This window comes from Rhinopithecus bieti, unplaced genomic scaffold (genome assembly GCF_001698545.2).
Source record: "Rhinopithecus bieti isolate Rb0 unplaced genomic scaffold, ASM169854v2 scaffold_38761, whole genome shotgun sequence".
Lineage (NCBI taxonomy): Eukaryota > Metazoa > Chordata > Mammalia > Primates > Cercopithecidae > Rhinopithecus > Rhinopithecus bieti.
This window is the reverse complement of record NW_016816177.1, coordinates 139,600-167,061: the sequence shown is the minus strand read 5'-3', so window position 1 is coordinate 167,061 and position 27,462 is coordinate 139,600. Positions and strand designations below refer to the sequence as shown.

The 27,462-nt window shown below is 40.3% G+C and overlaps 1 protein-coding gene across 1 annotated transcript in view; it reads right to left on the bottom strand.

Annotated features, from left to right (window-relative positions):
• SPTLC1 (serine palmitoyltransferase long chain base subunit 1) overlaps positions 1–27,462 on the bottom strand; it is an 82,435-nt gene that overhangs the window by 9,016 nt on the left and 45,957 nt on the right. The window contains exons 6-12 of the mRNA XM_017854452.1: positions 26,254–26,386; positions 18,069–18,198; positions 13,969–14,058; positions 9,723–9,830; positions 7,447–7,542; positions 6,992–7,088; positions 5,817–5,871 (exon numbers count right to left, since the gene is read on the bottom strand). Coding sequence (XP_017709941.1) covers positions 5,817–5,871; positions 6,992–7,088; positions 7,447–7,542; positions 9,723–9,830; positions 13,969–14,058; positions 18,069–18,198; positions 26,254–26,386 — 709 coding nt within the window. The remainder of the gene's footprint in view (positions 1–5,816; positions 5,872–6,991; positions 7,089–7,446; positions 7,543–9,722; positions 9,831–13,968; positions 14,059–18,068; positions 18,199–26,253; positions 26,387–27,462) is intronic.

The following is a 27,462-nucleotide window of genomic DNA, read 5'->3' as shown; positions in this document are numbered from 1 at the left end:
TTGCTTTCAGCCAGGTGTGGTGGCTCATGACTGTAATCTCAGCCCTTTGGGAGGCTGAGGCAGGTGGATCACCAGAGGTCAGGAGTTCGAGACCAGCCTGGCCAACATGGTAAAACCCTGTCTCTACTAAAAATACAAAGATTAGCCGGGTGTGGTGGTGGGCACCTGTAATCCCAACTACTCAGGAGGCTGAGGCAGGGGAATTGCTTGAACCCTGGAGGCAGAGGTTACAGTGAGCCAAGATCGTGCCACTGCACTCCAGCCTAGGCAACAAGAGCAAGACTCTGTCTCAAAAAAAAAAAAAAAATTGCTTTCTAAATAGCATTCCATATGAATCAAATGGCCTCAATTTTCCTCAGGAAATACCAAGCGGCCAGGCACGATGGCTTGTACCTATAATCCCAGCACTTTGGGAGGCCAAGGCGGGGGGGAACATGAGGTCAGGAGTTCGAGACCAGTCTGACCAACATGGTGAAACCCCGTCTCTACTAAAAATACAAAAATTAGCCAGGCATGGTGGCAAGTGCCTGTAATCCCAGCTACTCAGGAGGCTGAGACAGGAGAATCGCTTGAACCCGGGAGGTGGAGGTTGCAGTGAGCTGAGATCGTGCCACCGTGCTCCAGCCTGGGCAACAGAGCAAGACTCCCTCTCCAAAGGAAAAAAAAAAAAAGAAACACAAGGCACCTAAGGTCCAAATCTAACTTGTGCTTTTTGATCAAATGGTCTCACCTCACATGCTGGTGAGAGAAGGAATTAAACAAAATGCCCTATCTCTGGTTGCCTAGATGCTGAATGTCAGATGAGTTTAATTAAAACCAAATGGACACAGTTGTAGCTTGAGTTCAGAGAAGCCGTGTTTCAGAGTCTATTACGTTACTTTTTAACTAAAGACTTTGCCGGACGTATCATCTTATCCCAATGGATAAACGAGCACTGGGCTAGCTCCCAGGGACAGAGCAATCACTAAGGCAGCCACAGTCTACACTGTGTGCTTACAGTCTATAGGGAGAACCAGATACCAATAACTACAATTACAATAACTACAATTACAATGAAAACAGAGGCAAACCAGCATAGGATGTTAACTTCCTTTTCCAAACTCAACCTCAGAGATGAGAGAAGTGAAAAACGAGAGAAAAATTGAACAAAAAAATTACTCAGAACTAAACATTGAAGATACTGCCTCTGAAAATATTTATCTTTAATATATTTATTGGAAAATAAGAAATAAAACCAAAAGCTAAATGCAAGAAGTTGGAGAAAGAACACAATGCAATGAGACACAATGAACACAATGCACAATGAACACAATGCAATGAGACACAATGCAATGAGGCAAGAAGTTGGAGAAAGAACACAATGCAATGAGACGGAAGAAAACACTATGATGAAAACACACAAAACCAAACTTATACAAATAAAAAGTTAAAAAATATGGATATATGAGAGATAATCAACAACTATCCCCAAACCAAAGGCTCCAAGCCTACACGGCCTTAAAGTGGGAGACCTACTCTCAACTTTTGAAGAAACAATCAAGCCGTGTTTTACTCAGTGGAGCCATGAAGTAGATAGAAAGAGTGGAAAATAGCCAAATCATCTACTGAAGCTACCCTAACACTGACTCCTATGTTACATAAAATTGGTATAAGGTTATAGATCCATTTAAATTATAAACATAGATATAAAAAGTCAAATTAAAATATTAGCTAAATAAATCTAACAGTGGAGAAAAACATGTTATAATGAAGGGTTTTCTCAAGAATGCAAGGATGGTTTAACATCAGAAAATATTTCAATGTAATTTAGCCATAAGACAAATTTATGATTTACCTTAATAGAGGTTTAAAAAAAAAAAAAAAAAGGATAAAGTTCAACATTTATTTATGATTTTAACAAAAGGTCTTCACATTTAGGAATAATTTAGCCAGGTGCAGTGGTACATGCCTGTAGTCCCAACTAGTCGGGAGGTGAAGGCAGGAGGATTGCTTGAGTCCAGGAGTTTGAGGCTGTAGTGTGTTGACTATATCTGTGAATAACCACTGCACTCTAGCCTGGGCAACACAGAGCAATCCCGTCTCTTAAAAAAAACACAAAAGAAAATAAAACTAGGAGTAATTTGATAAAGGCTACTCACCAAAAACCCATAGCATGATGTATTATATTTAATGAAGAAGTGCTTCTATACTGGGAATAAGAAAAGAATGTTTGCTATTATTGCCACTGTTCAATACAGATTAGAGACCCAGACCAAAGCAATAAAATAACAAAATGAACTAAGATGTAAAAGCATAAGGAAGCAAAGAGAGAACACCATTATTGCAGATAACAGGACTTCTATGTACATCATCATAACAGAATGAAACAACTACTGGAAATAATAAGAGTTTAGAAAGACTCCTGGATATAAGGTCAGTTTAGAGAAAACAGTAATATTCTTATGAATCAACAATAAAGTAGAAAATATAAGAGAAAAGACAACTCCATTCACAACAGCAACAAAATCTATAGGATGCCTGAAAATCTCCTTTAAAGGTTCCATGAAGGTACAAGGGCTTTATAGAAATTCCATTAAAACACACAAAGGGAGATTTAACTAAAGAGCTCTTGTTCATGATGACAATTCCCTCCACATTCATCAGAAAATTTAATGCAATTCCAATCAAGATTCTAGCAATAACTTTGGAGGAACCTCTATTCCAAAACAGTAATAAAAACAGACACTAGTGATAAACCTGTATTCCAAAACAGCGACAAAAACAGATAAAATAAAAACAGTCTGAGCAATGAGCAAATATACCAATGGAATGGAAGAGACAGTTCAAAAACAGATCTAAGTACAAACGGGAACCTGGTATACGATAGAGACAGTACTGCTCCAACCAGTAGGAGAAAGGATGTTTTACACTTAGCTAGACGTTATTCAGAAATTGACCTCAGTAATCTTAAACTGAAATATTCTTCTCTTGACCAATTTCTTTCTCTAGCCACCATCTTGTTTCTCAGCACCTCTTTAGAGAAAAGCTCCTCAAAACAGTCATCTAAGCTGTGTCCAACTGTCTGGAACCTCCTTCAAGCAGGCGTTTTACCCCACACTCCCCTGAAACTGCTCACCATGTCATAATATCTTTACATGATGAAGTCAAAGGATCGGTGTTCTGTTATCTGGTCTGGCCTGTAAGCAGTGGCATGACACAGGCTGACCTCCTACATAAGCAATTTCTTCCCTGGCTTCCAGGACTCTAGGCTCTTCTAGCCTGCCTCTTCCTCACTGGTCACTCTTTCTCGGACTAGTCTTGGCTAAGTTTCTGACCTCTTCACATTGAAATGCTTCAAATAATATCTATACCCCAAGACTCAAAAATTTATCTCTAGCTCAGTACTCTTCCTTATACTTCAGACTTGCACATCCAGCTGCTGCTCTGCACTCCATGTCTGACGGGCACTTCGGGCTTAACATAACCACTGCTGACTTTCCCCAGTAAGTGTTTCTCCACAGTTCTATCCCTCTCACTCACTAGCAACTCTACCTACTTACTTTGACCAAACCCCCTAAGCTCCACCTGGAGTCTTCTCTTTCTCACTCACCCTGCATATGAACTTCCGCTAGATCCAGTGTGCTCTCCCTTCAGAAGATACCCAGACTTCTCACGTCACGGATCCCACCATGGTCAGAGTCACCGTCACCTTTCACCTGCGTCAATCTCCTAACTGGTCTCCCTAATTCTGTTCTTATTGCTGTTCAATGTATTTTTTCACATCATGCAAAAGTAATTTTGCTAGGGTATCCAACAGGGTGTGTCACTTTTTTGCTCAAAACCATGCCAGGACTTTCTCTGTGTGTCAAAGCTCTCATCAGGGCTCACAAGTCCCTGTGTGTGGATGGCCCAGGACCCAGACCTCATCTTCCACTAGATTCCCTACTCCTTCCCTCCTGTAACTTTGACCTCTTTGCTGTTTTTTCACTCTTCTCTGTAACCATCTAGATACCAGCACGGTTTGCTCCTGCGACCCTTTTGAATGCGTGTTTGCTATGAGGTGCCGTGGAGTCTTCCAACTGTGGATACTGAGTAGGCAACTGGGTGTGAGACCTGGAGCTGCAGTGGTCCAGGGTGGAGATATGAAGCTGGGAGCTGTCTACATACAGGTGTCATGAAATGATGTGGAGCTCCAGGTGTGGAAGAAGGTAATGAGAAGAACAGAGAACCACAAACAAAGCCTCGAAGAACAAGGTGTTGAAAAAAAGCCTTCAGAGACCGAGGTGGAGCCATTCAAAGACGTAAGAGGAAATCCAGGCGTGCAGTGTAGCAGAGTCCAAAGAAGGAAAGAGTGGTCACCTGTGCTGAAAACTATGGGGACATCAAGATGAGCTCTGAAGACAGTCCACTGGATTCAGTAGTCAGTGGAGACCTCCACAAAAACAGTCCAGGTGAAGGGCAGTAGCAGAAGCCAGGTCTCAGAGCTGCCAGTGTAATGAAGACATGCAGATGATAGCTACTGAGAGGAGCAAAGGCATGGGAAGTTGCAGAGGGAAATGTCGGGTGACAGGCAAGAGGAATTTAAAGTGGACGTGATTGCTAATCAAATGATGCAAAAAAGGGAACAGGCTGATGACAAAGTAGCAGGGACAAGCAAAGGCACTCAGTCCTTATAAAAGGGCCTGTGGTTGTTGGAGCAACATTTATTGGTCTACAGGAGGGAAGACTGGTTCAGATACCCACAGGTGTGTAGATTTGTCAGGAAATATGACAGAGTCCCAAGTGACAGCATAAGGCCAGGTTGTTAGCTGAAAGTGAGGGGAGTGAAGACAGAGGGTTAGGAATTTTGGAAAGAAAAAGTGTGACAGAGCTGGGGAAGGTGGAGGATTGGACTTAGAAACTAAGAGAGGTTACACCATAGAGTGAAGGGTACGTGAGGCTGGCGCTGATCAATTTCCAGTGACTCCAATACGCTAGGCTGTGTCGGCATATTAATATTTCACAAACCAATGGAACTGGAACCAATACAAATACATCTCCCTACCATAAATCATGCAAGAACTGCCGTTACTATCACACAGACACACCCAGAACTTTAACTGTCTCCGCCCCTTCTTTATCTGGAACAGCTGTGATGTACTCATTTATCAATTGTCCTTTTCTTTTAGTTAAAGTCTCCAGTTTCCGTATCTGGAACAGAGAGATGACTTTCATGACCAAGAAAGCATGTTTCACCTTAGGAAAGGCAAAAACAAATACCTTGGGCAATATAAAATCACTTTCTATAAGACCAGGAATGTGCCTGGAGATAGCACCAATCTCGATCTTTTTTTTTAACTACAGAGGAATCTTAAAGAGTGACTCGTGTAGTTTAAAAAAAGAAAGAAAAAAAAAAACTCATAAAATTTCATTTATTTTTGTGTTAAAACTTAGTAATTTACTAAAAAGTAACACAGATGGTATGAACCCAGTCATCTAATTACGTAATATATAATGGCATCCCTGTATGTGTGCGGACATGGAGAGATGCTTCAATGTTTACCCTGGTTATTTCCAGTGGTAAGACGGTTGGGTTGTTATTTTCATCTTTCTATCTTCTGTACTGCTGTAATATTTTATTAATGAGTTTGTTCAATTTTCAGAAAAACAAAGTCATGATTCTTTAAAACAGATGATCTGGTTTTACACAAATAAACCAACGTGAGTGAACTAAGTTTTTGGTTTCTTAGTTGCAATTTGGTCAAACTGACCCAAGCCTATAAAATTAAAACTTTTCATTAGTTGTTTAAGTGTGGTGCAGATAAACTTTATGTTGGTTGAAAATATATAAAACTCACCCTTGTAGAGCTTTATGAATTTGTCTGCACTTTTCCTTCAACACTGCAAAAATACCTAGATGAAAAAAATACGTTTGAGAGTCTACTTGGAACGTATGATAGTCCTAACCTAAAAATATTTTTGAAGACCCAGATCAAGTTCATCAATTTAAAATGCTGCAAATCCTTCTATATATGAACAGAGCCAGGAACCCATACTCCCCTGAAGGCCGGGCTTTGTCTCTGGTGCATGCTACCAGGCCCCTTTTCACCTCACTGCCCCACTTTCACCAAACCCGGAAGGATGCTTTCAAAAGCAATCAATGCCTCTTGCTCTCATCAAGATCCTCGAGATGGTCTGGCTAAGAATCAAAGGGCACAGATTTACTGCTTATTTCTTTATCCTCAACCATCTGGTGAAAACTCAACTGTAGCACAGTAATTTTTACAATCTTTTCTTGATATTTTCCTTTTTTATTCAAGGAAAATCCCACAACTAAAGTATCTGTTGAGAAGTTAGGAGTGCCAGGCCACCTGAGAAGCAAGCATATGAATGAGCACAGAGACACACCTTTTCTGGTTCTCTGAATCAGTATCAGTGATGAAGATTCAGAAATACTGTACCGGGTAGGGCCTGCAGCTCCCTTTCTGTTTTAAGCTTTGCAGAGGTGGCCCTGTCACAGCCAAAGGCCACATTTCAAATTCTTAGACTTTTTATTTTTCCCACTGAGTAAGTTCTTTGCTGGTAAACCGGGCTTGGCTTCGGTACCAACTGATGATTCAAAGGCTAAAGGCGAAAACTCACAATATTTATAAAATTATACAGATAAAAGAGGAGCATGCTTCAGCTGATTTCTCAGAAAACTATTAACCAAATAAGGACTGGCTTATTTACACCAATGGAACGTTGAGGCCCAGAACTGGCTGAGAGCCCCTCCTCCCCCCAGTATCTCCACCCACTATCCAAGCCAGCCTTGCTTCGGCTTTGGCTCTGGCTCTAAGCACAGGAGAAAAGCTCTGACCCCAACTCCCTGGGGCAGGAACAGCTTCTTCACTGCCACTCTTCCTACGAAGGCCAGATCGTGTCATTGCAAACCAGTTTTGTCTGGCAAATAATTTCTCCAGTAAATAAATCCATAACACAACTAATGTAACCCGACATCTCTTTGATTTCTCGGGTTTTTCAAGGGTTATACCTGGATTCTCTTCCATGATGTTGAGGGCCTCAATTGCTGCAGCAGCTAACAGGGGAGGTAACGAAGCTGAAAAGCAGTATCCCTGGCCGGAAAGTCGCTGAGAAGAAACAAACCAGTTGAAGACACATATATACATTCTCTGCCCTTTCTAGGTAAACATTTTTAAGGCATTGGTTCTCTAAAACAACTACTGAACAGCGTGTACATGTGGTGTACATATGGTGACATAAGATCCAGCCATAAATAAACATGATATGTGTAACAGAAACAAGATTTTTTGTTAAATGAGAAATCATTTCTAAATAGAAAGTATTTTGAATGATTCTTTAAAAATTGACATTTAAATAAAAATTGTGTGATAAACTAAGTAAATTTTGTATTTCAAAGTTATATTTTGAGGTGACCAATGGAGAAATTAGTTTCAGTTTTAGCTCCTTTTTTAAAAAAGAACCCACCTGATGGTCAATTACAAAAGACCTGCCACAGCAGAAACCTCCAATAGAAGCAAGTGCATTCTCCATGTTGGCACTGATAAGATCAATATCATCAATCTGCCAGAAAAAGAGTGATAGTTATTCCACAGTTTAAAGAAAAAAAGGCCAACTTCAGGCCTAGAGATAAAATTTAACAGCATCAAACTGTCTGTTAACATCTGGATTCAAACTACCTATCTACATGAAAATAAAAAATAAACCATACAACATCTATCGCTGAATGAACTGTAGTTTCATGGCCCATCTCTGAAACTCTCATTTTATATATTTTTACCATTATACATGACAAATTAACTCATAGAAAAGACAAATAAATTATAAGAAGATAAAAACCCAAAGCTGTTCAAAATCAAAAGTAGTCACAGGTACAAAACAAGACTATTTCCTTGCTAAAACAGTGTCTAGCTGGCCTTCCCCATGGGATGCACCTGAGATAAATAAAAATAAGTCTATTGAAGTTTTGAGCACTTTATTCTTGTATTCAACATGCCTTTCAGCATTTCATAAATCAATTTATCCAAACGTCATGGCGATGGAATCTTTGACCGACTAGACAGCAGAAGAACCTAATGTGCTCTAATGACCTACTGGGCTTTGAGTCCTACATCTTTCTGACCACTCAGAACTCCTTTGGTGCTCATCTTTGGCTCCAGCCCTCAGCACCAAGTTCCATTCCGGGCACACAGCAGGCATTCATCATTACTTATGATGGACACGTTAATGGACTGTCGGAACACAGCTAGTGTTTTCCTCAGTGTTTCATAGATCCAACAGAAAAACTCTGCACTCCTGCTCTTTTAAAAAACATTTTAAACCTTTCATTATGAAAAACTTCAAGCCTGAACAAAGTAGAACAGAACAAAGAATCCCCATCACCCAGATTCAATCATTATAAACTCAAGGACAACCCTGCTTCATCTATATCCCCTACCACCATCATCACTTCTTTGTAGTGAAGCCCAGACTTCATGGGGTTTTCATCCATAAACATTTCACTGTGTATTTCTGAAAGATAACAACTCTTTCAAAAGCATAATCACAAAACTACTATCATACTTAAGACGTTAACAAGTTTTAAATGTTAAACGTAAATTTGATGTTAAATATATTCAAATATTCAGTGTTCAAATTATCTCTGACTGTCTCATCAAATTTTCTTTTAACAGCATTTGTTTGAATCAGGATCCAAATAAAGCCCACACATTCCGCTCTCTACTCTCAGGCACTTGTGAGTATTTCCTCAGTGACAACTGCTGGAAGCATTCAGAAAACTACAACAGTGAAGTTCAAGTTTTTTCCTTCATAAAAATTTTCATGCCTTAAAAAAGGCTGTAGTGTACTGCTAAATTTGCTTGAATTACACTTCCATTTATTCCATTTATCTCCTCGGTGCATGTAACTGCTGAATGTCAGTCTGCCTTAGAGGAGGTGCTTACATCCAGCCTGTCAGGATATTCACTCTGCTCTACATTTTTTTCTGGGACTACATGGTAGTGGGATGTAGATAATCTAAGGCAATTTGTGTTTTATATTTCAACTCTGTAACATAAGTTGCACAGCTCTTATGCGCATGTTTTGGAGAAAAAGCTTTCTGTAACTCTTCACTTGGTGGTTGGTAATACAGCTGTTGAAGACTGGCTGACTTCCTCTGCCCCTGAGGCTCCAGGAGCAAAACCCACTAGGCATTGTGGGCAGTCTGGGTCCATTTCCCTCAGAAAAGGAAACATGACACCTCACTGTTTGGGACTTTAAGAGGTTTTGCTGAACATGCCAGTGCTGTTTCTGACACACACACATACACACACACGCATAACTATATCTACCTCTCACAAACATATTATATAGAACATAGATTTTTAAATACCGTTTCTCTGCTGTCATGAATACTTCTGAAAAGACTACTCAGGAAATTCTTGGTGATTTTAAGAAATAATTGGAAGGCAACATTTAACCATTTCTAGAGAAGAGACATTAAAAGCCAATTCAAATGCAACTTTGCAAACACAGCACAAACCATGACTACCCATTCTGGGTTAGTAAGTTCAGAAGGAAGATGGGGTTCCCTCTTCTGGCTGACTAGACCCATCCTGGGCTCACTGAGGTGACAGACACCAAAGTTTCGTGACCCTTCAAACGGATAAGGAGTGCTGTCTTGTGCCTATAATAATATATGCCTAGCAGAATGGAACTACACGTCTCCTATAAGACGGGAAACATTCTTAAAAAGGGGAACTTACATTGATTCCATAGTGTTCAGTGACTCCTCGGCCATGCTCTCCTAGGACTCCAAATGAAAGGCTTTCCTCCAGGAAGATTCTTGCTTTGTATTTGTATTTTAACTTAACCTAAGTGTTATATAAAGGTTAAGACACTAATGATTAGCATCATATAGAACATATTATAAAGAAAAAAAATAAGATTAAAAAGCATGTACAGCTGACCCTCAATACTTGTGAATTCTATATGTGCAAATTCATCTACTTATTAAAAAATGTATTTGCAACCTCCAAATCGACACTTTTTTCCTATCATCACAGACATGTGCATGTGCAGAGCAGTGAAGAATTTGAATTACCTGACATGTGTTTCCCCAGGTGAGGGTGAACGGGCAACTGCTTCAGCTCTGAGCCTGTGAATAACTACCCTATGGAAGGTCTATTTATTGCCACTTTTTTTGGACTTCTGTGTTTTTTGTTGGTGATTTTGCTATTTAGAGTGGCCCCCAAGTGTCATGCTAAAGTGCCATCTACTACTCCTAGTGCACGAAGGCTGTGATGTCCCTCATGGAGAAAATTTGTGTGTTAGAGAAGCTTTGTTCAGGCATGAGTTGTAGTGTAATTAATCAACAGACTTTAAATAAGACACCTTTGAACAAAAACACACATAAAGCAAGTTTTGTGTCAACTGGTTGATGAAAATGTTGTAACCAGAGGCTCAGAGGAACCTAACCCTATTATTTGCCCAAGCAGCAATAGTTCAGTCTTTCTTATTCCAGTGTTCATGGCAACTTTACAGAATATTAAGTAGAGTGAATGATGAGAATCAATTGTACTTTAGATGGTCTAAAATGATTCAACTTAACAACAGACAGCACAATACTGATTTTTTTTTTTTTTTTTTTTTTTGAGACAGAGTCTTGCTCTGCCACCCAGGCTGGAGTGCAGTGGCAGGGTCATGGCTCACTGCAGCCTTGACCTCCTGGGTTCCAGTGATTCTGCCACCTCAGCCACCCAGTGTGTTGGGATTAAAGGTGTGAAACACCATGCCCAGCTTCAGTGCTTACCTACACTTGAGCTGTTCCTACACTTCATCTTTAGTTTCACTGCTCTGGCTGTGTATCTGTCCATCAGTACTGCTTCATTACTGTAGTCCTATAATATATGTCCTAGTACCTTCTGGTTCACTACCTCCCTCACATTATTCCATCAACCGTTGACACTCTTACAAAAACAGAAAGAAGAAAACAAATACATCTCTTCTACTGACACTTAAAATATATTTAAATTTCTTCAGAAATAGTGAAAAAATTAAAAAATAACATATGAAATCTTATTTTGAATCCTTATTCAATTAATAGACTCCTAGATTAAAATCTCAATGGCCAAATGCAAGGGTGGTTCAACATGGAAAAATAAAATATGTATTACATACACATTAGTAGAATGTAGGGGAAAAAACCCCACATGATCATCCCAATAAATGCAGAAAAACACGTTTGACAATGTTAATGAACTTTAAAAACATTAAGTGAATGAAGCCAGAAAGAAAAGGTCATATATTATATGATACCATTTATAAGAAATAGCCAGAAAAGGTAAATCCATAGAGACAGAAAGCAGATTGGTGGTTGCTGGGAGCTAGAGGGAGAAGAAAATGGGGAGAATGGGGAGTGACTGTTTAATGGGTCTGAGGTCTTCTTTGTGAGTCATGAAAAGGTTTTTGACCTAGAGTTGATGATTGCACACATGGTAAATGTAATAAATGTCACTGTCCTGTACAATTTAAATTGGTTAACTTTGTGTTATGTGAATTTCACCTCAATAAAGGAAATTTCAATGGTCATGGTTTCTAAAAACACTTATGTTGCTTTCACTACCAAAACGCTAAGTTCTGGCCAGGCGCGGTGGCTCACGCCTGTAATCCCGGGACTTTGGGAGGCCAAGGAGGGTGGATCACCTGAGGTCAGGAGTTCAAGACCAGCCTTTCCAACATGGAGAAACCTAGTCTCTACTAAAAATACAAAATTAGCCAGGCCTGGTGGCACATGCTTGTAATCCCAGCTACTTGGGAGGCTCAGGCAGGAGAATCGCTTGAACCCAGGAGGCGGAGGTTGCAGTGAGCCAAGATCGTGCCATTGTACTCCAGCCTGGGCAACAAAAGTGAAACTCCGTCTCAAACAAACAAACAAACAAACAAAAAAAGCAAGCTATGCTTTCATTCATACACAATTCTATAAAAGGTAAAACTAATCTACAGGAAGAGAAAGTAGATTAATGGCTGCCTGGGGTCAATATGGGTACTTACTACAAAGAGGCATCAGGAAGCTTTCTGGATAAAGTATTCTTTCTAGATAAACATTTTCTTACATAAAAATGTTCTGTATCTTGACTATGGTGGTGATGGTTATGGTGATAGAGATGTATATACATCTGTCAAAACTTATCAAATTTTACACTTAAAGTAGGTGTATTTTACACGTTGATTTCACCTAAATAAAGCTGGATCTTTTTTTTTTTTTTTTTTTTTGAGACGGAGTCTCGCTCTGTCGCCCGGACTGGAGTGCAGTGGCCGGATCTCAGCTCACTGCAAGCTCCGCCTCCCAGGTTTACGCCATTCTCCTGCCTCAGCCTCCCGAGTAGCTGGGACTACAGGCACCCGCCACCTCACCCGGCTAGTTTTTTGTATTTTTTTTTTTAGTAGAGACGGGGTTTCACCATGTTAGCCAGGATGGTCTCGATCTTCTGACCTCGTGATCCGCCCGTCTCGGCCTCCCAAAGCGCTGGGATTACAGGCTTGAGCCACCGCGCCCGGCCAAAGCTGGATCTTAAAAGTTAAGTAGGGCCAATGCGGTGGCTCACACATGTAATCCCAGCATTTCGGGAGGCCGAGGCGGGCGTATCACGAGGTCAAGAGATCAAGACCATCCTAGCCGATATGGTGAAACGCAGTCTCTACTAAAAAATACAAAAATTAGGTGGGGGTGGTTGCGCAAACCTGTAGTTCTAGCTACTCAGGAGGCTGAGGCAGGAGAACGAACTGCCTGAACCAGGGAGGCGGAGGTTGCAGTGACCCAAGATGGTGCCACTGCCCTCCAGCTTGGCAACAGGGCAAGAGTCTGTCTCAAAAAAAAAAAGAAAAAAAAAAGGTTGGGCGTGGTAGCTCACGCCTGTAATCCCAGCACTTTGTGAGGCCGGGGCTGGTGGATCATGAGGTCAGGAAATCGAGACCATCCTGGCTAAGACGGTGAAACCCCGTCTCTACTAAAAAATACAAAAAAGGCCGGGCGCGGTGGCTCAAGCCTGTAATCCCACGCACTTTGGGAGGCCGAGACGGCGCGTCGAGTCAGGAGATCGAGACCATCCCTGGCTAACACGTTTGTGAAACCCCGTCTCTACTAAAAAAATTACAAAAACTAGCCGGGCCGAGGTGCGTGGGTGCCTGTTAGTCCCAGCTTACTCGGGAGGCTGAGGCCCAGGGAGAATGGCGTAAACCTGGGAGGGGCTGGAGCTTGCCAGTGAGCTGAGATCTGGCCACTGCCCACTCCAGCCTGGGGGCGACAGGAGCCGACTCCGTCTCAAAAAAAAAAAAAAAAAAAAAAAAAAAAAAAAAAAAAAAAAATACAAAAAATCAACCGGGCGTGGTGGCGGACTCCTGTAGTCCCCGCTACTCAGGAGGCTGAGGCAGGAGAATGGCGGGAAGCCAGGAGGCAGAGCTTGCAGTGAGCTGAGAACCGGCCACTGCACTCCAGCCCAGGCGACAGAGCCAGACTCCATCTCAAAAAAAAAAAGCTAAGTCTTGGCCAGGCGTGGTGGCTCATACCTGTAATACCAGCACTTTGGCAGGCTGAGGCGGGAGGATCGCTTGAGTCCAAGAGTTTGAGACCAGCCTAGGCAACACAGTGAGGCCCCGACTCCACAAAAAAGGGAAAAATTAGCCAGGTGCGGTGGCATGTGCCTGCAGTCCCAGCTAACTCAGAAAGCTAAGGTGGAAGGATCACTTGAGCCCAGGAGGGTAAGGCTGCAGTGTGAGCTGGGTTCACACCACTGCACTTCAGCCTGGGCAACCGAGCACTCCTGATTACTCTGTGAAGGCCAGCACTGGCATTCAGTGTGTTGTTCTTTTTCCCTGATCTGAGCAAACTATGCTTATGAGGCCTAATGTGCAAAGCAACGCAGATATTATACACTAAAAGTGGTCATAAACAAAAGGCACCTGTGTCAAATAGTCCAAATATTAAAATTATGACTGAACATGGTTGCTTACCAATTCTGGAAGAGGACAAATAGTTCCAGTATTCATATACAATCCTTCTACTACAATGAAACGCCGAGTTACACGAGCCTTGCGAGGATTCTTTAAAAGAGAAAAAGCAGACATCTGACATTTCAGTAATTCTAAAGACAAGATCTGTTACATATTCCCCAGCACTTTCACCTTCCAAGATGTATTCCTAAAAAAATATTCCGAATGAACTGAAAGCTCAGTGTTTGTGACGGGTTATTTTGAGACGAACAACAGTGCTATCTTCTCTCAGACACGTTTTTCAGCTCACAGCATTAGCTGGATGACCTCACACACACACAAACTAATTAGGCACTCTGAGAATATTAAAACACAAACAAAACCCTTCAACCCTCCAACTGGGAAAGGGCCTAAGGGAACTTTGTAAAGAAATGGGAATGTTTTACATCATAATGGGGCCGACATTCCTGGGTTACATGGGTATAATCACTGGTTAAAATTGTATGGCTGTATTCATATGATTCAAGGTCTGTCAATTTTACCCAGAACAACTATAATGAAGATCATCATCATGAAGATGGGGTGAGGAACAGATGGCACAAGAATGATGTAATGCTGGTAACAAAGCTGGGAGAAGGGTATGGGGGGCTTCACTATACCACTGTGTTTCCTTCTTCTATGTTGGCATTTTTCCATAACAAAAAGTTACAAAACTCAAACCATGCTTTCCTTCACCTCCCAAAACAAGGGGCAACCCTGTTCCTTCCTCACTCCCCACTGATCTATTATCGGATCAAGTAAAATTTGACTATGACCTTGTCCAATGATGTTCCTAGGCTGTGGGGTAGAGAGGTCTCCTTTTCTTTTTTTTTTTTGAGACGGAGTCTCGCTCTGTCACTCAGGCTGGAGTGCAGTGGCGCCATCTCGGCTCACCGTAACCTCCGCCTCCCAGGTTCAAGCAATTCTCTGCCTCAGCCTCCCAAGTAGCTGGGATTACAGGCAACTGCCACCACGCCCAGCTAATTTTTGTATTTTTAGTAGAGATGGGGTTTCACCATGTTGGCCAGGCTGGTCTTGAACTCCTGACCTCTTGATCTACCAACCTTGGTCTCTCAAACTGCTGGGGTTACAGGTGTGAGCCACTGCACCCAGTCGAGGTCTTCTTTTCAAAAAACACACACCTTCACACACTCCGCTCAGAGCAAGTCACTAATAAATCTCTCACATGTATGAAACTGTACCTGGTTCAGGTGTGCGGGACTGCAAAAAACCCTGAGATCCACAGCTAGAGTTTGCTATAACCTTCTTACTCAGAGGTTTCTTGCCTCTAAGCTTCTGTTCCAACGGACAATTAGAAATGATCAGTATTAGAAAGTATCAGAGCAATGCTTTAAGGAGTATTTTACAACCCACAGCAGTAGCACTAAAAAAAAAAGTTTGTTGAGGAATAAAAAAGTATACATCACTGATGTTGCTCAATCATCTTTACTCTGTCAATTCACAACTGAAAGCTGAGGAGCTAGCAATATGTTAGAAGTGATTGATGAAGAGGTGCCACCCTAATTTCTACACAGGGCATGCTACCCCTGCCTGTCTTTAAGGAAAACATTTTCTTAGATTTAAAATATTCAAATTTTGGGAAATGGAAAAGTACAAAAAACAAATAAATTAGCTAATCATACCACATGGTGATAATTTTTGTCTTTCTTGCATAAACATATAAATTACTTTGTTCAGAATCAGGATTTTACTGCAGTTTTAGGACCTGATTTTAAAAACATTATACTGTGAGCATTTCTAAATTATCTCGGATTACATGATTTTAATGGAGATGTTCTGCCTATGGATATACCATAAACTAATTAACTATTTCCCTAATGTTGGATTTAGTTGTTTCCCTTATTTGCTTTTTCATATCACAATATGAATATCCCTCAATATGTGACATCATTTCTGATAATTTTTTAAAGACACCACCACAGGAATGGGTCAAAGGGCATGGAATTACTTGGATCCTGGAATGTATCTGCAATTTACCTTCTAGAAAAGAAGTGCCAATTTAAACTCTTTCGAGTCACAGACTCTTTGTCTCAACACATCTGTGTTGGCACTGACTACTACTATTAAAAACATGCCCTAATTTAACAGGCAAAACTCCTAGCCTAATTTCCTTAATTATTAGTGAGGCTAGGCTATTTTTCACTTGTTCATAGTTACGTGTGTTCCTTTTATGAACTACTGCTCATATCCACTGACCATTCTTTAAGAAGAATTAACATGGCACAAAAGAATCCTGTAGGAGGCCGGGCGCGGTGGCTCACGCCTGTAATCCCAGCACTTTGGGAGGCCGGGACGGGCGGATCACGAGGTCAGGAGATCGAGACCATCCTGGCTAACACGGTGAAACCCCGTCTCTACTAAAAAAATACAAAAAACTAGCCCGGCGAGGTGGCGGGCGCCCGTAGTCCCAGCTGCTCCGGAGGCTGAGGCAGGACAGGAGGAGCTTGCAGCGAGCTGAGATCCGGCCACTGCACTGCAGCCTGGGCGACAGAGAGAGACTCCGTCTCAAAAAAAAAAAAAAAGGACCCTGTAGGAAAAGGGATTAAAAACAATCTATGAACCACAGCACTTGGGAAATAGACAAAGAAAACATTCAAAGTGTTAATGACCAGATTATTTATGTGAAAATAAAATTGAAAATGAGTATTTCTAAAAACCAAAATGTAAAGTTACTTAGAAAGCTTGCTCTCATCAAGAAAAATATAAATTAGTAAAAAAGTAAAAATTATAAAGTAGAAATAAGTTTCAAGATATTTGATTTTATTTCTTGTTGTTGCTCATTAAAAAAAAAAAAAGTTCTATGGCTTACGGATCTTGTAGAAAAAGAGCACATACAAAACCTGAATCTGATGTTTTCCAAATTTATATAATACCAACTTGGCAAAACAAATGGCAGCAGACTGCAGTTCTATTACTGAATAGACTAGCATTCTATTACTGCATAATCGTAAGAAACATCTTTTTATACTTTGTAGAAAGAAATTAACCAGTGGAATGGGCTCAGTTTTCAGATTTTCCCTATAGATTTTTCTAAATTGTGTAAACGTGAAACATTAGCCTACAGCAGATTTAGTATAAAATGGCAAGATCATGCATATTCATCATGAGAATGTGTATATTCATGAAGTGATGCACTTAGGCTGACACCTAAACAAAGATGACAGAATCCTAAATGAATAATGCAAATATTTGGAAAATTGAAAATTAACACAAAATTAAGAAATGTGATGAGCATTTTTATAATTTATTCTAGTTATGAATGAGTTGCACTGGCAAAGTCCACCTGAAACTGTGTCTGAGATGAAGACACACATCATGGTGCCCTGCTCAGAACCACAGACCTGAGCTACTTTACTTACCCATGTCATCAGGGGAAAATAAATTATAATTTTAACAACGATGCTCTGAACACACTTCCTCTGTTTCACTCTAATCAGAACACCAATGAGCTACTTCCAAACCACCATCACCTGAGGTTATGTTAGGTTCTTGAGAGGAAAGAGCTGAAACCAGGGCTGCAAGCTGGAAGGAGACCATGTTAGGGGCAGTCATTTCCCACAGGCAGCAGCTGCTCAGAGCAGGATAGAGGTGGGGTGGGGAGAAAGGGCTTCACTTTGTTCATATATTAATATAATAAGCTTGCTGCCTTTCTTTCCTCATGTAATTGATACATGATTTATTCTGGTATGAATAAGTCTATTGTGAATTCACTAGGTACATGTCATTAAAGGCTAGTAAGTCTTGGTGTCATTACGCCTGGCTATGAGTAGACATCTCCCCGCCTCACTAAGCGCATGCTGTTTTTCAGCCTCTCTTGATCTCTTAGAAAGCTGCTTGGATTACCTCCCCTCAATTTGCTATATGTAATTATGGCAATGACAAGGCAATTACAATCAGACTTGGCTCTCCAATACGAAGTACATTTAATAAGCAGGAACACTCTTCTTAATATCCAAAAGTGATCCACAGGCAAGTTTTCATGACAAATTACCACTTCATATATAATTTAGCTGGTTAGAAAGTACAAAAGAACTGTATAATTTTCTTCAAAAGAATCATACCTTTTGATCTTCGATCTCTTGTTCTTTTAGTAGTCGCTCGAGGTCAGCCATGTCATTATGCTTAAATAACTTAATGTCACTACGGGATGCCTGTAATCCTTTCTGAATAGCAAAGCAGGCAGCTCTGTCTCTGCAAGGATAAGAGATCCACCAAATTGAGTTTAAAGGGTCTTGTCAAGATTCTCAAAAAGGAATGCTTGTTTTTGTAAGCTGACCAATCAGTGATTGTTAACATGAGCATAGCAAATAAATAAAACATGTTCGAATATTTATACATCATTGTGTGCGCTTCATCCACAAGTCCTTTTCACATAACTACCATACTTAATCTGTTCCAAGAAGCACACTCTCACTATGTATTAACCTCTCTGAAATCAGCATGCATCTTACTATGGATGACGTATCAGTGTATTCACATATTTTCTCTTTGTAAGAAACATAAAATACTGGTGTGCCTCGCGATCAGTGGCATCTGTGATTTGACTGACACATTACTCTACCATTATTTTGCCCTGAGAAGTAATACTGGCAGCCCAGCTAACCAGAAAACTTTTAGATAATAACTATTCTACTGTAGCCAAACACTACAGAAAAAAATGAGGGGTACCCAGCCCCATCCATGTCAGCAAGGCTGAGCAGGGAACCTAGACTTTGACCCTTCAGAGGCTATAACAAGGCGACGCCCCTCCTAGGGTATTGTCAGGGAAGGCCAAGCAGGACGCTTTGCAAATGCAAACGGGCAAATGCAAACAAATAGTTGCCAAGCCACATCATAGATAACTTCTGAAAACAAATGACAAAAAAAAAATCTTGAAAGCAACCAGAGAAAATGACACCTTACACAAAGAGAAAACAATTTGAATAATGGGAGATTTTTCATCAGAAACCAGACACCAGGAAAAAAAAAGCATCACAATGTGTTCCTAATGCTGAAAGAAAATAACTGTCAACCCGGAATCCTATAACCAGCAAAAATATCCTTTAGTAATGAAGGTGAAATCAAGACATTCTCCGTTAAGAAAAATGAAGAGTATTTGTCACTAGCAGACCTACCCTAAAGAAATGGCCTAAGAAGTCCTCTAAATAGGAAAAAAGCCATAAAAGAAGACTGTTAGATTATCAGGAAGGAGGAAGAAGTACAGTAAGTAAAAAATATGGGCAAATTCACTAGGCTTTTTTTCTCCTCTGGAGTTTTCTAAATTATTTTGGACAGTTAAAGCAAAAATTACAACACTGATGTGGTTCTCACTGTATGTATAGGAAATATTTAAAACAATTATAATGTGAATGAGGGAAATAAAGGAATGTAAAGGAAGGTAAAAGTTTCTACACTTGAATTGGTATAATGATGACACCAGTAGTTTATTATAGTATACGTGTAATGTAATACTCAGAGTAATGACTAAAAAAAGCTATACAAAGAAAAAATAAATTCTAAAAACATGTTCCATTAGCCCACAGAAAGGCAGAAAAGAGAAAATAAACACAAAGTAGAGTGAACAGACAAGAAACAAAAAACAAAATGGCAGACTTTGTTTTAACAGACTTAAACCCTACTGTATCAATAATTACATTAAATGTAAATGTACAAGTACATGATTTAAACACAGGCAGGCAGAATAAATTAAATAACATGACCCAACTATATGCTGTCTGTAAGAAACTCACTTCAAATATAACAATATAGGTAGTAAAAAATACAGATATATACACACAACTATATAATATACAAAATAAAAAGGGCATCTGACAAAGTAAACTTTGGAACAAAGAAAATTATCAGAGTGTTTGCTTTGGCAGCACATACACAAAAAGCAGAAAATTATCAGAGACAGAGAAGAACATTATGAAATGCCAAAAGGGTCAATTCATCAAGAAAACTTAGCAATCCTAAATATGCACTAAACAAAAAAGCTAAAAATTTGAGGTGCAACAGCTGATAAAACTGAAAGAAGAAATAGACAAACCCACAATTACAGTTGAAAACTTCATTATCTGGCCGGGCGCGGTGGCTCAAGCCTGTAATCCCAGCACTTTGGGAGGCCGAGACGGGCGGATCACGAGGTCAGGAGATCGAGACCATCCTGGCTAACACCATGAAACCTGTCTCTACTAAAAAAAATACAAAAAACTAGCCGGGCGAGGTGGCGGCGCCTGTAGTCCCAGCTACTCGGGAGGCTGAGGCAGGAGAATGGCGTGAACCCGGGAGGCGGAGCTTGCAGTGAGCTGAGATCCGGCCACTGCACTCCAGCCTGGGTGGCAGAGTGAGACTCCGCCTCAAAAAAAAAAAAATAAATAAAAAGAAAACTTCATCATCCTTCTCAACAACTGATAGAAGAACTATACAGAAAATCACCAAGACAGAAGAACCCAGAAACACCATCAACCGAAAAGACTTGACAGTTCTAGAACACGCCACCAAATAGCAGCAGAATACATATTTTTAAGTGTCCATGTAACATATTCCAAAAGACTACAGTATTAGCCATAAACCAAACTACAACAAATTTAAAGTCCCCAAACACCTGAAAAGTAGAAAATACACTTCTAAATAATCCTTAGGTCAATGGGAAAGTCTAAGCTGGGCACAGTGGTGTGTTCTTGTAGTGCCAACTACCCAGGAGGTTGAAGCAAAAGAATCCATTGAGCTCAGGAGTTCATGGCCAATCGGCAAAACAGTGACACCCTATTTCTTAAAACAAAACAAAAATGAACTAAATACAAATGAAAACACAACACATCAAAATTTGTGAGACACAACTAAAGCAGCGTTGAGAGGGCAATTAAAGCACTAAATGAACATTCAAGAAAAGAGAAAAAGTTTCAAATTAATAATTTAAGCTCCTACCTCAAAATCAAGAAAAAGAACAAAATAAATCAAAAGTGAACAGAAGGCAGGAAATAATGGAGAAATCAATCAATGGAACTGACAAGAAAAATACAAGAGAAAAATCAATGAAACAAACAGCTGATTCTTTCAAAAGATCAATAAAATGGACAAACCTCTAACAAGACCGACAAAGAAAAAAGGAGAAAAGGCGCAAACTACCGATACCAGGTGTGAAACAAAGTATATAACTATAGACTCTGCAGACATCAGAATAATAAGGGGATACCATGAACAGCACCACACATATACATCTGACAACTTATAGGAAATGGGCCGGGCGCGGTGGCTCAAGCCTGTAATCCCAGCACTCTGGGAGGCGGAGACGGGCGGATCACGAGGTCAGGAGATCGAGACCATCCTGGCTAACACGGTGAAACCCCGTCTCTACTAAAAAATACAAAAAAAAAAACTAGCCGGGCGACGTGGCGGGCGCCTGTAGTCCCAGCTACTTGGGAGGCTGAGGCAGGAGAATGGCATAAACCCGGGAGGCGGAGCTTGCAGTGAGCTGAGATCCGGCCACTGCATTCCAGCCTGGGCGGCAGAGTGAGACCCCCGTCTCAAAAAAAAAAAAAGGAAATGGACCAATTCCTTGAAAAGCACAAACTACCTCAATTCACTCAATATGACAGATAATTTGAACAGTCTGATAACTACTAAGGAAACTGAATTCAGATTTAAGATACTTGCAAAAAAGAAATCTCCAGGCCCAGATGGTTTCATGGGAGAATTCTACCAAACAATTAAATAATTAAAAATAATTCTATACAAATAGCTCCACAAAATAGAAGACAGAACACTTCCCAGTTGATTCTATGAAGTGTTATTCTGCGACCAAAACCAAAGTAAGTATCAAAAAAGTGTATTATAGGACAGTCTCCCTCATGAACACAGATTCAAAATCCTTAACGAAAGATTGGCAAATAGAATTTAGCTTTTTATAAAAAAAAATTATTCCCCATAATCAAGTGGTGTCTATTCCAGGTATGCAAGGCTGGTTCAATATTTGAAAATAAATCAATGTTACCCACCACATTAACAGACTAAAAAAGAAAAATCACATGATCATACCAACCAATACAGAAAAAGTAACCAAATTCAACATTAATTTACAATGAAAATGCTCAGAAAAAAAGGATGAGGTGCAGGAAAGTGGATGTAATAAAGCGCATCGTAAGAAATCTGCATCTAACATTATACTTATTGGTGAAAGAGTAAATGATTTCTAATATCAGGAACAGGGCAAGAATGTCTTCTCTTACTACTCTTACCACAGTCCTGGCAGTTCTTCCCTGTGCAATAAAGCAATAAAAGGGAATAAAAAGTAAGTAGATCAGAAAATAAATAAAACTATTTACAGATGACATGACTGTCTACATGGAAAATCCTAAGCAATCTAGAAAAACAGTTCCTAGAGCTAATTAAGTGAGTTTGGTAAGGTTGCAGGATATAAGATCAGCACACAAAAAATCCATTTCATCTCTATATGTTATCAATGAATATGTGGACATCAAAATTTGTATCTGCAAACCACATATCTGATAAAGAATTACGATCTAGAATGTATAAAGAACTCTCAAAACTCAGTATAAAAACAAATCATACAACTAGAAAATGGACAAAAGGCATGAAAAGACATTTCACTGAAGAGATGGCAAATATGCATATGAATGGATGTTCAACATCATTAGTCATCAGAAAAATATAAATTTCTCCACACACCTATCAGACTGACTAAAAAAGTAGTGACAACACCAAATGCCTCTGAAGATGTGGAGAACCTTGGTCATTCATATATTGCTGATGGGAACATAAAATGGTATAGACATTTTGGAAAACAATGGCAGTTCCTTTAAAAACTGTGCAATACTATAAACATAGCAACTGCATTTCTTGGCATGTATTCCACAGAAATAAAAACTTACGCTCACACAGCATGAATGTACATGAATGTTTAGAGCAGCTTTTTTTTTTTTTATAATAGCACAAAGCTGGCAACAACTCAGATGTCTTTAATAGGTAACTTCAATAATGGTGGTGCCTTCATGCCATGGAATAATACTCATCAATCAAAAGGAACCAACTCTGGATACAAGAAACAACTTGGATGAACCATCAGAGAATTACGCCAAATGAAAAAAGCCAACCCCAAAGCGTTGCCTACTGAATGATTCCATTTGTATAACATTCTTAAAAAGACAAAATTAACAAACAGAACAGATTAGTGGTTGCCAGGGGTTAAGGAGTGGGCAGGTGGGAGGAATGTGGGTGTGGCAACATGAAGGATCCTTGTAGTGACAGAAATGTTCTGCATCCTGACAATGACAAAGCCAATATCTTGGCTGTGAAACTGTTCATTCTGCAAGAGGTCCCCACTGGAAGACACTTAGGATTTCTGTATTATTTCTTACAAGTGCTTTTGAATCTACAATTATCTGAATGTAAAAGTTTAATTTTAAAAGATCTGTGAAGCAGCATGAACACAGACTTAGAGGAGTGATAGGACAGACTTAAGTCCATGAATGACCACTGTGCTGAGACCCACTATCGGCAAAGCATTAACACTGTTTACTGAAAGGAAGGAAATGAAGCATTAGACAGTGTCTATGCCTGACAAAATTTATCAAAACAAATTTACCAAACACCATGTTTACCTCTAGCACTCATACATTCAAATACATTTCAGATAGAATATTTAAAATTATGTAGCAGAATAAACAGGTTAGCAACTCACTGGAATCAGTTTTAAGACACTGGGGAAAAAACAGGGAAGGTAATTTATCGCATTTTTTCCTGCAAGAAAAAAAAAAAAAAAAAAAAAAAAACCAGAATGTATTTATCAAAGGAAGCATATGAGTTCACCAGCAACCAGCAACTTTTCTGAACTTAAAATAATTTATAGTGGGGTGCTTGTGTATAAAGTGACACTGAATGACACTGCAGCTGTCTCTGCTTTTACTAAAAACCCAGAAACACTGTTTAAGTCAATGGCGCTCCAGTTAGTGATGAGTCTTCCACATTATTTCTTAAACTATGTGCCAAAATTAATAAAATATTCATTTTATGCTCACATTAGTATACTACTTAGACCCAGGACATTTGCTGTAGTGCTCCTAGACTGTTGTAGGGCAATAGTGAGGAATGGGTCACATGTACTGCAGAAGCCCCACGTAGAGTCAGCTCTGTAGTAATTGTGATAGAAAGTTCTGTTGCTGCACAAGCAAGAGTTCCAATGGTGAGTGGTAAGTAAGAGGCCAGTGCAGGGCTTGAGGGAGGCCAGGCTCTACCATACAGTTATCTGGCCCCTATTCTGAGCTCCAGCTTCCTTTCATTCATTTACTGAACTAGTGTTTATTGACCATTACTAAATGATAAATACTATTCTAAGTAATGGGCTCCCAGCAAGAAACAGAAGCAAATAACCACACAGATATAAAATTATAAACTATTACAAGTTCTACAAAATAAAAGTACAGTTAAGTATTAAGCAAATGAGCAGAGCAGAGTGTGTGTGAGAGAGTGTGTGTGTCTGTGTGTGGGAGGGAGGCTTGAGAAGCAGGGTGACCTTGAGAGGCAGTTTGAGTGCTTGTGTGAGCATGGATAAACAAGAACAATAAATTCTCTCTGGCTGTAAGATTGTGTCCACATGCAGCAGGGGTCTTGACCTGCTCTGAGAGGTGTGGGACGGCTTCCCTGCAGAAGTATTGCAGGACGAGAAGGTTAAGTAGGAAAGGAGAGGAGGAACAGTGTTCTAGTCAGAACAAGCATGTGTGTGGGTCCTGAGGTGAGAGGACACTAGTGTACAGGGCTGGCAAGGCTACAGCTTAAACACCTCAGGAAAGTGGTACAAAATAAGCCTGAAAAAGCGGTGCAGAGCTCACAAGATCATACAAAGGACTTGGGTCTTCATTTTAGCAACAACAGAAGCTTTAAATTGTATTAAATAAAAAGTGACACAATAGGATTTACATTTTAAAAAGATTACTCTGGCTATGGTGTTAAAAAGGAAAAGAGGAAGCCAGGCGCAGTGGCTCAAGCCTGTAATCCCAGCACTTCGGGAGGCTGAGGCAGGCAAATCACCTGAGGTCAGGAGTTCAAAACCAGCCTGGCCAACATGGTGAAACCCCATCTCTAATAAAAATAAAAAAAATTAGCAAAGCATGGTGGCGGGCGCCCATAATCCCAGCTACTTGGGAGGCTGAGGTAGGAGAATTGCTTGAACCCAGTAAGAGGAGCTTGTAGTGAGCCGAGATCACTTCATTGCACTTCAGCCTGGGTGGCAAGAGTGAAAGACCGTCTCAAAATTAAAAAATTAAAAGAAAGAAAGAAAGAAAGAAAAAAAAGGCCAGGAATAGTGGCTCACGCCTGTAATCCTAGTACTTTGGGAGGCCGAGGTGGGTGGATCACTTGAGGTCAGGAGTTCGAGACCAGCCTGGCCAACACGGTGAAACCCTGTTTCTACGGAAAAAACATAAAATTAGCTGGGAGTGGTGGCGGGCACCTGTAATCCCAGCTACTTGGGAGACTGAGGCAGGAGAACTGCTTGAAGTTAGGAGGCGGAGGTTGCAGTGAGCTGAGATTGCGCCTCTGCACTCCAGTCCCCGTGACAAAGTGAGACTCTGTCTCAAAAAAAAAAAAAAAAAGAAAAAAGGAAAAGAGAAAATAAAAGTAAATTTGAGACCCAAATTTTAGTCCACTCAAAGGATGACACGGGCTTGGCTTGGGGCGACAGATGCTTCTGACTGGTTTAATCAGCTGCCTGGAGGCTGCCAGCCCTTGCTTGGCTGCCCTCTGCCGTTCACAATAAATCTCCATAGCATGCATTCAGGACAAGCAGCGAGTGTGAAGATCCACTTGCGGGTAGTCAAGAAAGTGTCCAAGTCATGGCTCCTCTATCCTCAATATGGTAGGAAGCAAGATCGGCTGAGGCCAGGAGACGCGGTGAACGGGTGATGAGACATGGAGAGACTTTGCCGGGCAGTCTGAGTGACAACGTGAGGTGGTGACCACGGATTAGGATAACACACAGCCACAGGGCTGCACAAAGAAGGCAGATAGCTGTCCTCATCCGGATATCAATAAATAATTATCATGGCAGATAAATGACTATAGACACCGTTAAGCATCTTTTAAGTGAAGGTTTCACAAATTTTGAAACTTTTGGTGAGGTGACTTTCTTGAAAAACAACAAAAAGCAATATTATTTTATGCAGATAACTTCTAATGAAGTATTTCTCTAAGACGATCAGTATTATCTCAAAGGAATTGCTATTAGAAAACTAGGTAAAGGTTACTTACACAAAAACAATGTCCCCTCTTTTAGAGTAAGCAGGAATAGCACTGGCTATGGTGGCAAATCCATACGAGTATATAATGGCTTCTTCTGTCTTCATAAATTTTGCCAGGCGGTCTTCCAAATCCAAATGAACATCTATTTCAGTTAAAAAAGTTAAATGGTTAAACTGTCTTATAATTCTTTTTCTCTACTAAAGAATAAATAAAAGAACACAAGCAGTATAATTATCAGTACTTTCACCTTATGGCCAAATGGAATTGTTTTTAAATGATAGATTATATAAGATCTATTAAAATAATTCCAGGCCCATACAACTTCTAAAATACATGAACTAAATCAGCTACTCATCTATCTGCAAAATGTGTTACTGGGGCAGTTCCAACTTCGGGTTATGCTTTGATGTCAGTCTACTGTAAGACTTCAAGGCCTACCAAGTTTCCCTGCATTAACTGCCCTTGACCAAAACCACTGAGGTCTCACCAAGGTCTGATGTTAACTTATTAATGTCTATTTGCATTTTAGCAAAAAGAACTCTGTATACTTTGCATCAAGAAGGTGACACTTACTAGAACTCCAGTGACCACTCCTCTAACAATCTGTGTCAGCATTTAGTAGTGGCACCTCCCATCACTTTTTGGGGCTGGGATTCTGTCTGAATTTCTTACAAGTGTAATGAATAATAATTCAAATTTCTAGCACAAAAGGAAATATAGTCCTTTTATAGATGTACCATAAGGAGGATGTTGACATAATAATGAGGATAAATTATAATTATTAGACTGATTATTATTTTCCTCTGAAATCATAGCTCCTTACGGCTTTTTTTTTTTTTTGAGACGGAGTCTCACTCTGTCACCCAGGCTGGAGTGCAATGACGCGATCTCGGCTCACTGCAAGCTCCGCCTCCCGGGTTCACGCCATTCTCCTGCCTCAGCCTCCCAAGTAGCTGGCACTATAGGCGCCCACCACCACACGAGGCTAATTTTTTCTATTTTTAGTAGAGACAGGGTTTCACTGTGTTAGCCAGGTTGGTCTTGATCGCCTGACCTCATGATCTGCCCGCCTCCGCCTCCCAAAGTGCTGGGATTACAGGCATGGGCCACGGCGCCTGGTCCTCCTCACAGCCTTTTAGTTCTCAGACTGAACCATGAGGCTTCATGCCCTCGGACGGAGGACCAGTGATGCTTAGAATAAACAGGCCACTGGCCAGT